At 41.8% G+C, this 13,400-nt stretch overlaps 2 protein-coding genes across 12 annotated transcripts in view; both read right to left on the reverse strand.

Moving 5' to 3' along the window:
- The window catches only part of limk1a (LIM domain kinase 1a), a 32,351-nt gene extending 27,812 nt beyond the window's left edge, over positions 1 to 4,539 (reverse strand). Inside the window, exons 1-2 of the mRNA XM_037466624.2 lie at positions 4,269 to 4,539; positions 2,108 to 2,207 (exon numbers count right to left, since the gene is read on the reverse strand). Coding sequence (XP_037322521.2) covers positions 2,108 to 2,207; positions 4,269 to 4,326 — 158 coding nt within the window. The 5' untranslated portion in view covers positions 4,327 to 4,539. The remainder of the gene's footprint in view (positions 1 to 2,107; positions 2,208 to 4,268) is intronic.
- Positions 4,540 to 5,525: 986 nt separating this feature from the next.
- Positions 5,526 to 13,400, reverse strand: part of elna (elastin a) — a 41,887-nt gene continuing 34,012 nt past the window's right edge. For 7 of the 11 annotated variants that reach the window (XM_062561153.1, XM_062561150.1, XM_062561148.1 and 4 more), the window contains 13 exons: positions 13,319 to 13,333; positions 13,160 to 13,189; positions 13,018 to 13,044; positions 12,331 to 12,378; positions 11,503 to 11,562; positions 11,308 to 11,352; positions 10,998 to 11,033; positions 10,604 to 10,669; positions 9,979 to 10,017; positions 9,357 to 9,413; positions 8,161 to 8,196; positions 7,093 to 7,176; positions 5,526 to 6,995 (listed from right to left, as the gene is read on the reverse strand). In XM_062561153.1, coding sequence (XP_062417137.1) covers positions 6,949 to 6,995; positions 7,093 to 7,176; positions 8,161 to 8,196; positions 9,357 to 9,413; positions 9,979 to 10,017; positions 10,604 to 10,669; positions 10,998 to 11,033; positions 11,308 to 11,352; positions 11,503 to 11,562; positions 12,331 to 12,378; positions 13,018 to 13,044; positions 13,160 to 13,189; positions 13,319 to 13,333 — 590 coding nt within the window. In that variant the 3' untranslated portion in view covers positions 5,526 to 6,948. The remainder of the gene's footprint in view (positions 6,996 to 7,092; positions 7,177 to 8,160; positions 8,197 to 9,356; positions 9,414 to 9,978; positions 10,018 to 10,603; positions 10,670 to 10,997; positions 11,034 to 11,307; positions 11,353 to 11,502; positions 11,563 to 12,330; positions 12,379 to 13,017; positions 13,045 to 13,159; positions 13,190 to 13,318; positions 13,334 to 13,400) is intronic. The other 4 variants (XM_062561151.1, XM_062561154.1, XM_062561152.1 and 1 more) reach the window with 4 other exon arrangements.

The following is a 13,400-nucleotide window of genomic DNA, read 5'->3' on the forward strand; positions in this document are numbered from 1 at the left end:
TCTCGGAACATCTTCCCATGAAGGCGGCTGCATGTATGTACAGTGAGCCACTGCTATTTTCTCCGGCCCCCCGGGACCCTGCAGCCGTCAAACAGCACTCTGAGAACTTTCTTTTTTACTTCCCAGCTGCTATTATTGTCTCCACTTCCTTTTCACTGGAGTGATGCTCCTTTGCGGCAGCAGGCTCCATTTCTCACTCCCACCAGTTCATTTACTACAGAAGTCTCGTATGACTAGAGACGTTCCCTTGAATCCTCCTTTTCCATCACAATCCTGCTCCTTTGATTTGGAACATCATTTCCAGACACACGTTGTGGGAGGTAGAGAAAGATTTGGATGATTCCTAAGAGGATGCAACACTTTTCAGGAGACTACCACGCTGTTTATTTATTTATTTTTACAAATTCTGTTGCTGACATGGCTTCGCTTGTGTTTATTCGACTGTTGGTGCTCGTTGTGTCACTGAAAGCTGCAGGACGGTGTCGGACATCTCAAAGGGAGCTTGCACCTAACGAGGCTGCAGTTACAAAAATAAATACAAAGTGGTGCTTGTATCTAATCTAAAAACAAACAAAAAAGGTGGGAAACTACCTCACACAAGTGTGCAATCAAGTAAGCTATAAGATTCTGAAAAAGACAACTCACTGAGACCAAATACCAGTCTTCATTCACGCCGAGGCAGTCAGATGTGACTCCCTTTCTGCACTCTTTCATCATCATCACACACACACACAGACACACACACACAAACAAACACACTCTGCCCTGTGCCCAGATGGCCTCCTCAGATTTCCTGTTCAGACATCCATCCGGGGGAAATCATTAACGACACATTGAGAGATCGGTTTTCCACATTTCAAGAATGCAGCCAAACTATGACTATTTTCCCCTGTTTAGCAAACACAGACAGATCTAATCAGGTCTTTGTGTCTCGAGCAAGTAAAAAGGAACCCTGAGCTGCATCTGAAACACAAAGTTAGCCTGTCTCATCTTCAACCTTTAGATGGATTCTACAACAACACCCCCCCCCCCCCCGGGGAGCCTCCTCTTAGTCAACATTGAACAATAACAGCATGATATCCTCCTGTGGCTCCCTGTGCGTCCCCACGGATGGAGGTTGTGTCGAGTCAATGGTGGCAGAGGTTTACACGTTCAGACCTCTGATTGTTAATGGCTTTATCAGCGCTGACCTATCAGGACGAGAGCGTGGTAATATTTCTGCTTCCGTGACATCGGATCATTTAAAAAAAGACAAACACTAAAAGGCCTTCGCATGACGTAGCTGTGGTGTGACAGTAAACACGTCTCTGTTTTTGCTAATTGTATTTAAGTTTGTATTTAAGTAGAATAAATATGTTAAATGTTTGCATTTAATTAAGGAAAATTGCAGTGGTAAAAACCTTTGCTGCAAATAGCAAATATATGACCGTTAAATTGCATAAAAAGCGGAAGTCTCCAATTACATTTTAGAATCAATGACCATCAGTGTGTCTCCACCATCTGTGGATCTCTTTATATTCATGTTGTCAAATGCATCCAGTTATTTGACCTGAGGCAGCTGTATTGATCTGAAGATTGAGTGACTGTATCACTTTTGAAGTCCAGTGAGGATGACAAACATATATAGTCAAAGCCCCAATAAGCTGAGAGCTCTTCTTAAAAGATGCTTTCAAAAGGAATGTGATCATCTAAATTTTTTAGCTGTGTGGTTATATATATATATATATATATATATATATATATATATATGGTATAAAAGCAATTTATAATAATAATCAATCAATGGTGATTTCTGCTTTCTATTGATCCGATTAGTTAAGCAACAGACAATATTAGTGCTCAATGTTAAAAAGCGACATAGTGGTTGAAATCCAAGCAATGTGATGAATAGATTTCTTTCACACAGAGACACGTGAAGTCTCACTGCCCACTCACACAACGTGCCACATCAAAAATCCCAACTGAGAACAAACCGACGGCATCTTTTAAAAAGGAGCTTTATCGTTTATTGATGTATAGCTCCACACTCATCCTGTGAGGCAATAAGACACACCACCCCCTGGCCTTTAAAGACTTGCCCTGCGAGGCGAGGCGGTGTTGCACAGACCTGAAGCAGACGGTGTGCCAGTCACAGCTGAGGGCCTGGAGGTACTGCTCATCGTAGATCCTCTGTTTGCATCCCGCGCACACGGGCAAACGTCCTCCGGCTGAAACACGAGAGATGCAGGTTACGAGGAGGAACTGGTTTCCATGGTTTTATGGTGCAATCCGCGTCGAATCAATGGCGGTCCTTTGACAGCGTGTCGTATTCGCTGATATGGGTTTGCATGTGGCTGTTATCTCTGTTCTTATTTCGCCTTCCATGCAAATCCTCACTGAGGCTCCGGATAAGCAAACAAACAGCACAGAATAGATGCTTCTTCATTTCAGACGGCATGCAACAAGTAAGTCACTTAGCAGGTGTGCAGCAATTCATATCAAGTCATCCCATTTAGAAAAATACAGCAAGCCTTTTACTGATATGTACAGATTATTATTTAAGTGCTTCCTTAAAACTACAACTAGCAAGTTAAATAATGAAACTGAAACTTAAATTCACATTCACATTCAAAATACCGGCATTCAAAAGACACTTTGTCACTGACAGTTAATGCATGTTGTTTTTTTCAACATGCATGTTTGTTTCTTGACCTAAAAGCAGATTTTTCACCCAAAAATGTTTTTAAAGTGAAATTTCAAATACATTTCAGTCATCCTGAGCCTGTGTGGGAATTACACAATGCAGGCGATACTTCCGTGCTGTATGCAAAATCTGACAACGCCATCATTGGTGATGTTTCTACAGCTGGAAAAAAAATTGTTCCCTGCATTGGATTGAATACATTTACTGATATTTTACAGAACAAAAAGCAAAAAAAAAATAAAAAGGTGCCGAGTGCAGATCAGTTCAGAACCCGCAGCTCTTTGTCAGCATATTGTTGAATTAATGATGTATTACAGGAGAACCAAAGAGTACAGTTTTGATTACTCCTCCATCCTTTGGTCGGCTCATTTCTGTAATGACTGAGTGAGCCGCCTTGCTGGAGTAAATGTATCGATCCGATTGGCTTGAAGGCTGTCGGGTTTGTGCTGATGGCTTTGTTTCTCCTCTTCCTTCACTTCCCCTCTTTACTAATGAATGAGTTTCACCTCATTATCTTTACAGTGGCATTTTTATATCTGAGAACTGGACCTCTGCTGTCTGTAAGTTTCAGAGAGGGCGCAAATACCTCAGCAAAAAGCAAGCAAACACACCTGCTTTCTTACACACACACACACACACACACACACACACACACAAAAGGTGTCCCATCCCTCCCAAATCATCACTCACAGAAACTCCTGCAGAGGTTCCTCGTGCACAGTGAGTCATCACATTAAAGGTAAGTTGTCATGATCAAAGACGAACGACAACTACAGTGAAATATTGTTTAAATATTGTATTTTCAGTGATAAACAAATAATTATTCCAAAGCTTGTTCTAGACCAATTGTTCCCTGCATTTATTAGAAGAATATTAACTTGCGTTCCAATTCAACAAAAAATAAGTAATTTACTCTATAGATTTAAAAAAGGCCATTGTTTTTTGTAGCATGAATACATTTGTTAAACACCCCACAACCCACCAAACCATTGTCTGGGATCATTTCTTCAGATAATGTTCCTCTCAGCAAATTAGATTGAGGAAAACACTTTGTTACCATGTTCTGAGAGCCATTATTAAATCAATGCCAGTCACCCAGGAAGAGATTTTAATCGTTGATGCTATTAGCTGCAACTCTTCATCACTTCAACTCTGTAAAGCCTTTGTGTGTTATGCAGATCAATAACTTCAAGATGCACCTCTTCAAAGCGTGCCACTTCGCATTAATGACGTCACAGTCCTCCCATTAGTTGCATCACTGCAACTTGCTTCTTACGAGCTGAATACATTTGCACATCCCGTAGTTTGAATGGACGAGTGCTGTGCTTGGCCTGAGACCGCCGCATCCGAGCGTGAAGAGGTGCTTCACCTCCTAGACACCAACACGGCTGCAGCTGCACCACAATACGGACACGCAGACAACAACAAAAAACCGACAACTTCCGATACCGCGTTATCCCCGGCGCGGGATCGACAGTAAGCGACGGTCAGCGCAGGGGAGATGGTGGGAAGCGTGACGCCGGAGCATCCGTCCCGCCGCCTCCGCGTCTTCCTTCCCGCCCCTGCGCACCCAGCGGCTCCTCACCTTCCTCCTCTCCCATGCGTTCGTCCTTCCAGGTGCAGCAGAGCAGCATCAACCTCATTCACGCTTTCGATACCGAGCTTCGGCTGAAGAGCCAGCCGCCTCAGGGTCGACAGATAAACGGCGCGTCCGACCCGGCCAACACCACCAACACCACCAGCACCACCACCCGGTGGTCCTGTCGCTGTTGCTTCGGTCCCTCCCTTGCGGCGGCCCGCGATGCTTCCTCCCGGGCGGAATGCACGTCTGTGCGGCGCTTGATTCAAGAGAGACTGCCGGCCAATGAAGCGGCTGAGCCGGGGAGAGGAGGACGAGAGGCGGCCAACCAGCGGCGCCCGCTGCCTTAATGAAGGCGTGTCCTTAGGGAAGAGGGGGCGGGACCTGGCGCAGTGCAGGAAACACTAATGTGTGCGGATTTAAGCAAATGAATACATAATAATAACCTCTATTTGTTTCATTTATTTGTTCAATTGAAAACATAAAAATCATTGACATGAAAGATAAAAAATGCTGGAATTTTAAAGAGCAAAGTGCAAGATGTAAAAAGGTTGTAATATCAGGTAATGAGCTTTAATGTGCAACTAAGAGAAACTGAGATGTAAAAGTAAGATAATTTAACAAATATGTAGGAATAAGCAAAAGGTTTTTAAATGAATTAATATTATCTTGGATTTAAACTAAGCATTCCTTTTAGAAACAACACAACACCTAAACACAAGCCCAAATTTCCCTAAATCCCTAAGTTTTCCCTAATTATTGGTACCACGTAGTACTCCATTGTAGAAATGCTGTTCCAGTACAGATATGAACACAATCCTGCGGTTCCACAGTGACACTATTTCCAAAGTGCTGCAAAGTTAGACTTTCATCTGCTGGTGAACTGGATGTCCAGGATGCAGCGCACGGCTCAGCGGCTCTCCCAAGAGATCTCCAGAGAACAGCAACACAAGTTCATTATTTCCAGCTGGCACCACAAGAACAGTCAGTTAAGTTACCGCCTGCCCTCAATCTGTTTGTTGTCATTACAACCAAGAGCTGAGCCACTTAATAAAACACACTAAATTGCATGCTTCCTCATTCTTTTTTCCCCCCAGTGGGACAAACAGAAAAGATGTGGCGACTACAGACTAACACCCATTATTACTTTGTGGTATGATGTTTACAGCAAACTAATCTACGAGTCACTCTGAGGGGAAAACTGATGCGGCTGTGGAACGCAATCACAAAAACAAAGCAGATAGGACAACACCAGACCTTTTTTTAAACATTGTATTTTGTTTTTTAATGAAGCAAATAGATGCTGGATTCCAGGAACAAGTCACATGTGTCACATGGAAACATAAAAAGTGCAAAACCACACTGTTCCTCCTAATAAAAACAGTTTTAAATAAAGATGAAGAGTATCCCTTGGCACATAAGACCAGGTCTGACCCAGCGAGGCTCGAAGACATTTCTTACACAGCACAGAGTGAAGGAAGCCTGCGTTTATCAAATTAGTACACAAAATACAGTACACAATCACAGAAAGGGATTGGGTGCCTTGGCAACAGCGCTCATGAACCTTTGGTTGGTGAGCCTTTTAAAAGCAGCTCAAGTAAAGGAACAACAATGACATTAACCCTTTGGGAGTGTCTCCCAATAAACAAAATTCTGTTTTAATAAATGAAAAATTGAATAAATGCAAAAGGAAACGATCCTTCTTGTTTTATGTTCACACATTCCTGGTAACAATGAAGCTATTAGTCATAAAATGGTGCAAAACATCTGGAAAAGTCACGTGATGACAAATAAATGTAAATAACTGCTGTAATGAGACTAAACATTTGAAGCTTGAAGCGCTCTATTCAAGACATTTAATGAAACATTCACACATACTGTATGTGATGAAAAGGCCAAAGTATTAGTTTAGGCTTTTTGATATACTTGGAAGGCTTTCCAATGGTTTTTAACATCCTGAAACGTCTTCAGCATGTTTTTCCTCAGAGCAAAAACTGCTTCTTCATACATCACAAAGTTTGGCAACATGAAAACTGAACTGCCTAGCACCTAAAATCTTCAAAGTTACTGAGAGCAGATGGTTTGGCCAGATCCCCAATTCCTGCTGCTTTCTACCCAGCAGGCTTAAAATAGCAGCAGAGAAGACGGGGAACCAGAGACGACATTGGGATTGGCCACATTTCATCCATTTCTGGACGAGCCTCGACCAACCCCGACCTGATGACTAGCTGTGCACAGCGAGGGGCGACAGTGTGACGCTGCAGTACTGAGGACAGTCCACCTTGCTTTGTGATTAAAACCGAAAAGAGAAGTCATCCACATGTCACATCGAAAGGCGCCGGTTCGGTCGGCCTTTTCGCACAGTACAACGATACACGCACATGCGCACAAACACACACACTTTTTCTATTGTGATTGGGGGAAGTGCAGTAAGGGGAGTGATAGCAGATTAACTTGAGCACATCATTGACTGAAGCCACTATCAATAAGACACGTCACTTCAGAGCGTGTACAAACTTCTATGTTGGTGGGGTTGCACATAAACAGACGTAGAAATCACTTACGTAAAAAAAAAAAAACTCTTTACATGTTTTCTAATGGGGTTTGTTTGCATATAAAATGTACATTTCGTATCATGCAGTAGCACCATGGTGTCTTGAGGTCACACTGGATCTCTAGAGATCGTCTACTTCCTTTTGCCACAGTACTTTCCCTGGCACCCTGCAACTCCACCTGCAGCAAAGAACAACCGAAGGTGTCAAATATTATAGTATTATAGTTTTCTACGTTGTTTGCTCAGACTAACCGGAGATAGTAAACAATACTTTACCTCTGTAGACTCCTCCTCCACCTCCTCCTCCTCCTCCTGCACCACCAAGGAAGCTCTGCAATGGACCGTACTTTGCTGCTTTGGCTGCACAACAACAAATGTATCAGCTGATTACTCACACTGTTATGACTGAGTGAAGTATACAACAGTGATCAACACACAGAAAACCCATACAGTGCTTCCATCGTACCGGAGAAGCTGTGTTTAAATTGATATGATTGAAACAACAGGCAACATCTAGTTTGAAAAAATCTGTCAACTATCTACTTTCTCTGCATGTACTACAATACTCGTGTCTCTTTAGGAACAAACATGTCAATCCCCGCAGGCTGTATGTTGTAGTATTGTGTGCAATGTAATCCTATGTGATCCATGCATCCAGTCAATCAGAAGCCTAAGACACAGAGACAACCATCCCGCTCACACTGTGGCTTTTGGACGTGGGAAACTGGTTCACAAAATGAATTAAATTAATTCATACGTCGATATTGTACATACATAAAGTACGTTCACAGAAGTTTCCTCAAAAAACTGGCAATAAATCAGATGCTGTTCCATTATATTTTATCCAAAGCGACTTACATTGCATTGCAACCCATGCATTACATTTTGCCTGGGGAGCATTTAGGGGTTCAGTGTCTTGCTCAGGGACACTTGGACATGGCACATGGGGCAGCCGGGATTCAAACCGCCAACCTTGAGGCTCCCAGCACATCATCACACTACTCCATGCGCCACCATCGCCACCATCTAAAGCACTGTCTGTAGTTATCTAAGAAACTGGACGTGTTCCTATTAAATAATCCCACCGTCCGTAATCTGTTATATTCATGAAAATTCAGATTATCAGTTGTTGAATGTACTAGTTGTGCTGTGCCATCTGCAACTACAAAGCACACACTGTGACAACCTACACTTCTCCAATCTCATTCAAATAATCTGACATACTGCCAATGAGCAAAGAGAGAGAAGGTTGGAAGGCCCGTTTTCATGACTGATGTTAATGTCACTTCCTAATGTGGTGTTTTTATGATTGCACAGAGAGAGATGTGAGGGGATATGTGGTACCTTGTTGAGGAGTCAGTGGGGCTGGTACATATCCACCTAGACAGAGACACACGAGAGATGAGATGGTACCATAGGATGAAACCTCTTTGGACACCGTGAGGTGTCCATCCTAGAAAGGATGTGGTGAGGGAAGTCGGCTGATGGCAGCAGTAGACACAATCACCGTTTCTCGTTTGGGTTTTGAATCGTAAAGACCCAGGAAATAAATCATATTAATCCTATATTTTTTCAGTTTAAGGTGCTGCTATTTGAATAGTGTGACCTCTGAAACAGAAGAAAACCTTCTGTTGTTTTTAGCAAATGGAAAGAAGATTAGATTAAACATCAATAAAACTTCTATTTGCTACCTTGTCTATATAATCCGATTCATCTCTCTGTAATCAGGTGCTCAGAGGAGGAAAAGGCAGGTCGTCATTATTCAAACACAATTTAATTGTCTCATGCAGAGTCATCCTCCCATGTTGTGAATTTGAGATACAAGAAATTCATTTGAAAAGCCCGTTCTGCTGACCTCACTGAGGACATTAACATGAATTATTTGTATGGTAGTCATGTGATGTGGAAAAAAAATGGTAAAATGGTAAAGAACCATGTTTATTTTTATGACCTTCACAAAAGAAGAAGAAAAGTGGGACAAGATCACTTGACATGCAGTACATTCCCCGCTAATCAGCTGTAACCGAACATATTCTACGAGAGGGATTTCTTTCATTCGCCAGTAGTGCTACTTTCCATTTCTTTATGCTCTCGGCTCTATAAGGGAAGCAATAGGTACGTTTGTCTGTCTTTTCATCCATCCACTATTCAGAAGTAAACATGCTAGCGTGTGATTGGATGAAGCAGAAAGCATGGAACATTTCAATACAATTAAATCAACATTAAGCTAAGGAAAAATGATGGAATATGTATTATGTTAAAATGATTGTTTGTGTTTTTTAAAACTTTTTTTTCTTACAAGAAATGAAACACACACACACGCACGCATACACAGACTCACACACACTCTTCCTCTTCCTTTAACTCCACCTCTTTAAGATAAATGACCCTGCGCTGATGTCTGTCCTTTCCACTGATTTATGACACAACCGGCGGTCCACAAAGGTCACTACTATGAATACTGTCTACCACTAACACATGAATAATGTTTCTCTTAATACGGACTCATAGGCAGAAAACATGTGCAGAGGGGTTAGTACCTTGGTAATACTGCTGGGGGTAACCTCCTCCGTAACCAGGGGCCACCGGAGCAACACCTGCCAAATTTAAAAAGCAGTTACCATGGAGACACATTGACAGTAAAATGTGTACAAACTGACAATCTGACGTTGACCCTTAAATTTGACATCTGGTGTTCCCTGGTGTTGTAGTAGCAGTAATCATCAGGTTAATTGTGAAACAGTAACCTATAGATTCATTCAGTAGTGAATTGGACAACTTGACCCATTTTTCTGGACGACAATAATTATCCACCATTTGGCAAAGCTCTCTTCTCTACTGGCAAATGAGGAAAGTTATTAAACCATCTGTGGATGCATTTCTCCCAGACCAAATATCTCTGTGGCCATTGGGAGGAGGATTAGGGCGGTGAGTTTTAATGCTCGTATGGTGTCCGTGCAGCACTGAGGCTCAACTGTCGGCTGTTGCTGTGTGATTACACTCATCCTCCCCGAGGAGTCCCCCGGAAGCTACGCTGACAAAGTTCAAAGTGCGCCGCGGACAGCTGAAGTCCAATGTGGGCCATGTTAACCCTCTGTTAAAGTTAGATTTATTATACAGGCGGAGCAGAAAATATCTAAACACACATGCGTCGCTGCTCACCTTGCTGATAAACGCCACCAGCTCCAAGATTACCGTAACCTGTTCAAAGAAAAAGCAAATGAACAAATCGTGATAATGTGTCTATTCTCACGGCTTTGTGTGCCGTGGGGTGTAACTTGTTATCCGTCTTGTGGGTCTGTGGCTGTTGTCGTTCATCCCCCCTGAAGTGACATTCGGCTGAGGTCACATTAACAGCTTCATCCAAACGTCCTCTGGCAGACTTCTGTGTTTCAGGGCAGGACCCTCTGGGGATTTGTGTTATCTTCAAACAGTCCCACTTTGATGTCGCACACAGTACAAATGTAACAGTAATCAGTCATTATGTTGTTGACTTGCTCTGTACTGTAATACTTCAGGGCCTTTAGCCTTGATGGAGCTGGATTCTGTAAAGTGTTACATTAGCAATAGCTTTCTATATTGGCACATGAAATAGCTGATAGATTATGTTCTTACTGCAAACCTCTCTTAAATACAACAAATGTAAATACTTTCATTCTCATTTATCAAAAAAAACCACCTAATTTACAGTGTTTGCCAACATCTGCTCAGCTCAAGACCTTTTCAAAATAATGAGACTTTCTTTATGTTTCCATGTAGCGTGAGAATGACAGGCCTGTTACACTACCTGGTTTGGGAGGTTTAGCCCCACCAGCACCTCCCAGTCCCACTGCAGAAGGATAAGTCAGACCACCTGTCCCAAGAAAAAGAAAAGAGGCTTAGATATCAAGGCTCTTACATGGTTCACCCATGGCCGTGCTGTAAGGAAAAACTGGGAAATGAAAACAATAGTGGATTTCCTTCATCGAGGCATCCAGCTGGTTTCTTTTTACTGAAAATAATCCCCATACAGAAACTTATCAGCATGCCCTCGGGGTTTCCGGCACAGGAAGTGCAAATGCGATGGCATCTCCTGACCAACTGTCACTTTGAGCAGTGGGCAGAACGTTCCAGTTTCTTTTTTGGGAACATTGTAACATAACGGTAACAGTGCCGGCAGCCTCCCGTTCTCTCATACATACCCTGGCCATAACCATGCTGATATGGCCTGTATCCGCCTGAATCATGATGACAGAGAAAAGTGGCATTATTGTGTGCTTGATAAACGCACGTCCCTACAGTGTGGTGTGTCGGGTGCCGCCTCGTCCAAAGAATGGCAACGATTAAACCAATCTCATTGTGAAGCACATATGCATGAATCAAAAGAAAAACAACAAATGAAAAGGGGGATAAGTGTTATCGATTTATGTTTCTCCATTTCCTGACAAGTGTGTCTACTGTTTGTAGGGTTTCAAAAAGTTCACTTCAAATAAAATGTAGGTGGGTCCTAACCTTGATAGCCTCCTGCCGCCAGTGGGATCCCTGCTGCCGCTCCACCTACAGCGACAAAAGAGCACAACACAACGACGTGTGAGCATACGCGTGGAAATGTCACATGAGCATCAGCACTCTGAGGAAATGAAGCAAAGACACAGCCACAACAATCCCAACCACAGCTATAAATGTTTGTGGAAAAGGGAAACAGGCCTCCATAGCTTCCACTGAAGGGGTATCCACCTGCGGCTGGACCAGCACCTGCTCCTGCACCTACGGAGTAAAGTGTTAGAAGACTGACCACATGTTCCTCCTCTGCAGCTACATCTTCCTATTAGATCATCTCCAATGAAGGTGAAGTTACTTTCATTGCAGGGACTTGTAGCTTCATCTTGATTGTGTTTTAACATGTCATTTTATTTTGTTTTTTGACATTATTATTTCATGTTTCTTGGTTTGTTTATTGTCTTATGTGGATGCAACCAGCAACATGACCCTCTCAGGGACATTTATCTTGATATGTAACTGATTCAGTTGGACTAAATGGAATGCAGGAAAAGCACCTTGCATCAGGTCTCAAGTCAATCTCAGCTAGAATAGTGCAGAATAGGTCAAAAACTGTCCAACTGCAAACCTGCTGATGCATAGTACTGATGACTGTTCAGTCTGTTGGAGGTGTAATTGGGGAGAGAAGGCCTGATGCAGCTTTTCCTAATATATTAACTGGTGTTTTTATAGATTCAAGTCAACTGTGCACAGTGAGATAAATAGAGTGCTTGGAAGTGTGATTTATAACATTGAATAAGATAAGAAAAACTGTATTCATAACTTCATTAGTGATTTGGAAATTCTGCTGCAGTTTGTTTACAGTACTACAAAATATTCAGGACCTTTTTCAACAATTGATTTAATATTAGCATTGTGGCCTTGGAATGACTAAAATCCAATATATTCATTAAAGGACACAAGAAGGAGCAAAGTAGGTTATTAGGCATCTTAAACATTATTGATCAATGCTGATGATTTGTTAGTCATCGTTACCTGGGAAGATTAGTTTAGGTGCTTTGCCACTTGAACCAACACCAACACCTGAAAGCAGCATTGTTTAGGTTTTGTTATTACACTCGTGCAGGGACCATTTCTGTTCACTGTCTCTGTCTCCACCGGCAGGCCGGATGGACGTACTGTCTCACATTGAGGTTTTTCACCATTTTACAATGAAAATTGTAATTTTCCACAACGAAAATGAATTAAGGGTTAAAATGAACATGGAGTTTTTAAGTATAAATATCGATGGCTTCCGGATGCAACTAAAGAGGAGAGACTAATATGTGAGCTATCTGCAATATATGACTAATATTATATAAATAAAAAGGACAGAAACCTTTGCAACATAGAAAGACCGACCATTTAAAATAGCTTCAGATCTTAAAATATTTTTACGGGTAAAATAATACAACTGAAAACAAGTTAAAATACTTTAAATATAGTATTTGTGCTCGTAAGAGGTTCACATTTCAACGGTAAATTTCGAAGACTTAAATATAACTATGATTAAATCACTTTGATTATTATGTATGACATTGATTTGCTGAATGATGATGCTACTGTTACTGCCATACATGTAACTCACATGACCAGGTAAACAATGCGATTAGGTGATGTCCTAATATGACGTATATTTGTTCCAAAGTAAGTCTTAGATAGAAACAGATTGTTTACACTTACCAGGCTGACCTTGGCCTGAAGAACCACCTAAAACACAGGTCAGAATTACATCGGTTCACATCCTGCATGAAACATGTGGGTAAAGAGCAATGTCATTGAGAACAAATAAAGATTAGACAGAAAAAGATCAAATGTCTCTTACCACCAGAGGGAGCTGCAACCCCTGCTCCGCCTGTAACAAATAAATAAACAGGGAGTTGTTCATTTATCTATTGAGTAAACACAAGGTGTGCAAAAAAAAGAAATGTTGAGTTCTTTTGTAGTAAATTCTAAAACAAGATTGGTTTTTGAACATACTTACCAACGCTTGTGCCAGCTGTGAAATAACAAAAAGGATCAAGTAAGGTAAGTGTTGGTAATATTTAATAATATAACAAGAACCA

Source organism: Pungitius pungitius, chromosome 3 (assembly GCF_949316345.1).
Source record: "Pungitius pungitius chromosome 3, fPunPun2.1, whole genome shotgun sequence".
Lineage (NCBI taxonomy): Eukaryota > Metazoa > Chordata > Actinopteri > Perciformes > Gasterosteidae > Pungitius > Pungitius pungitius.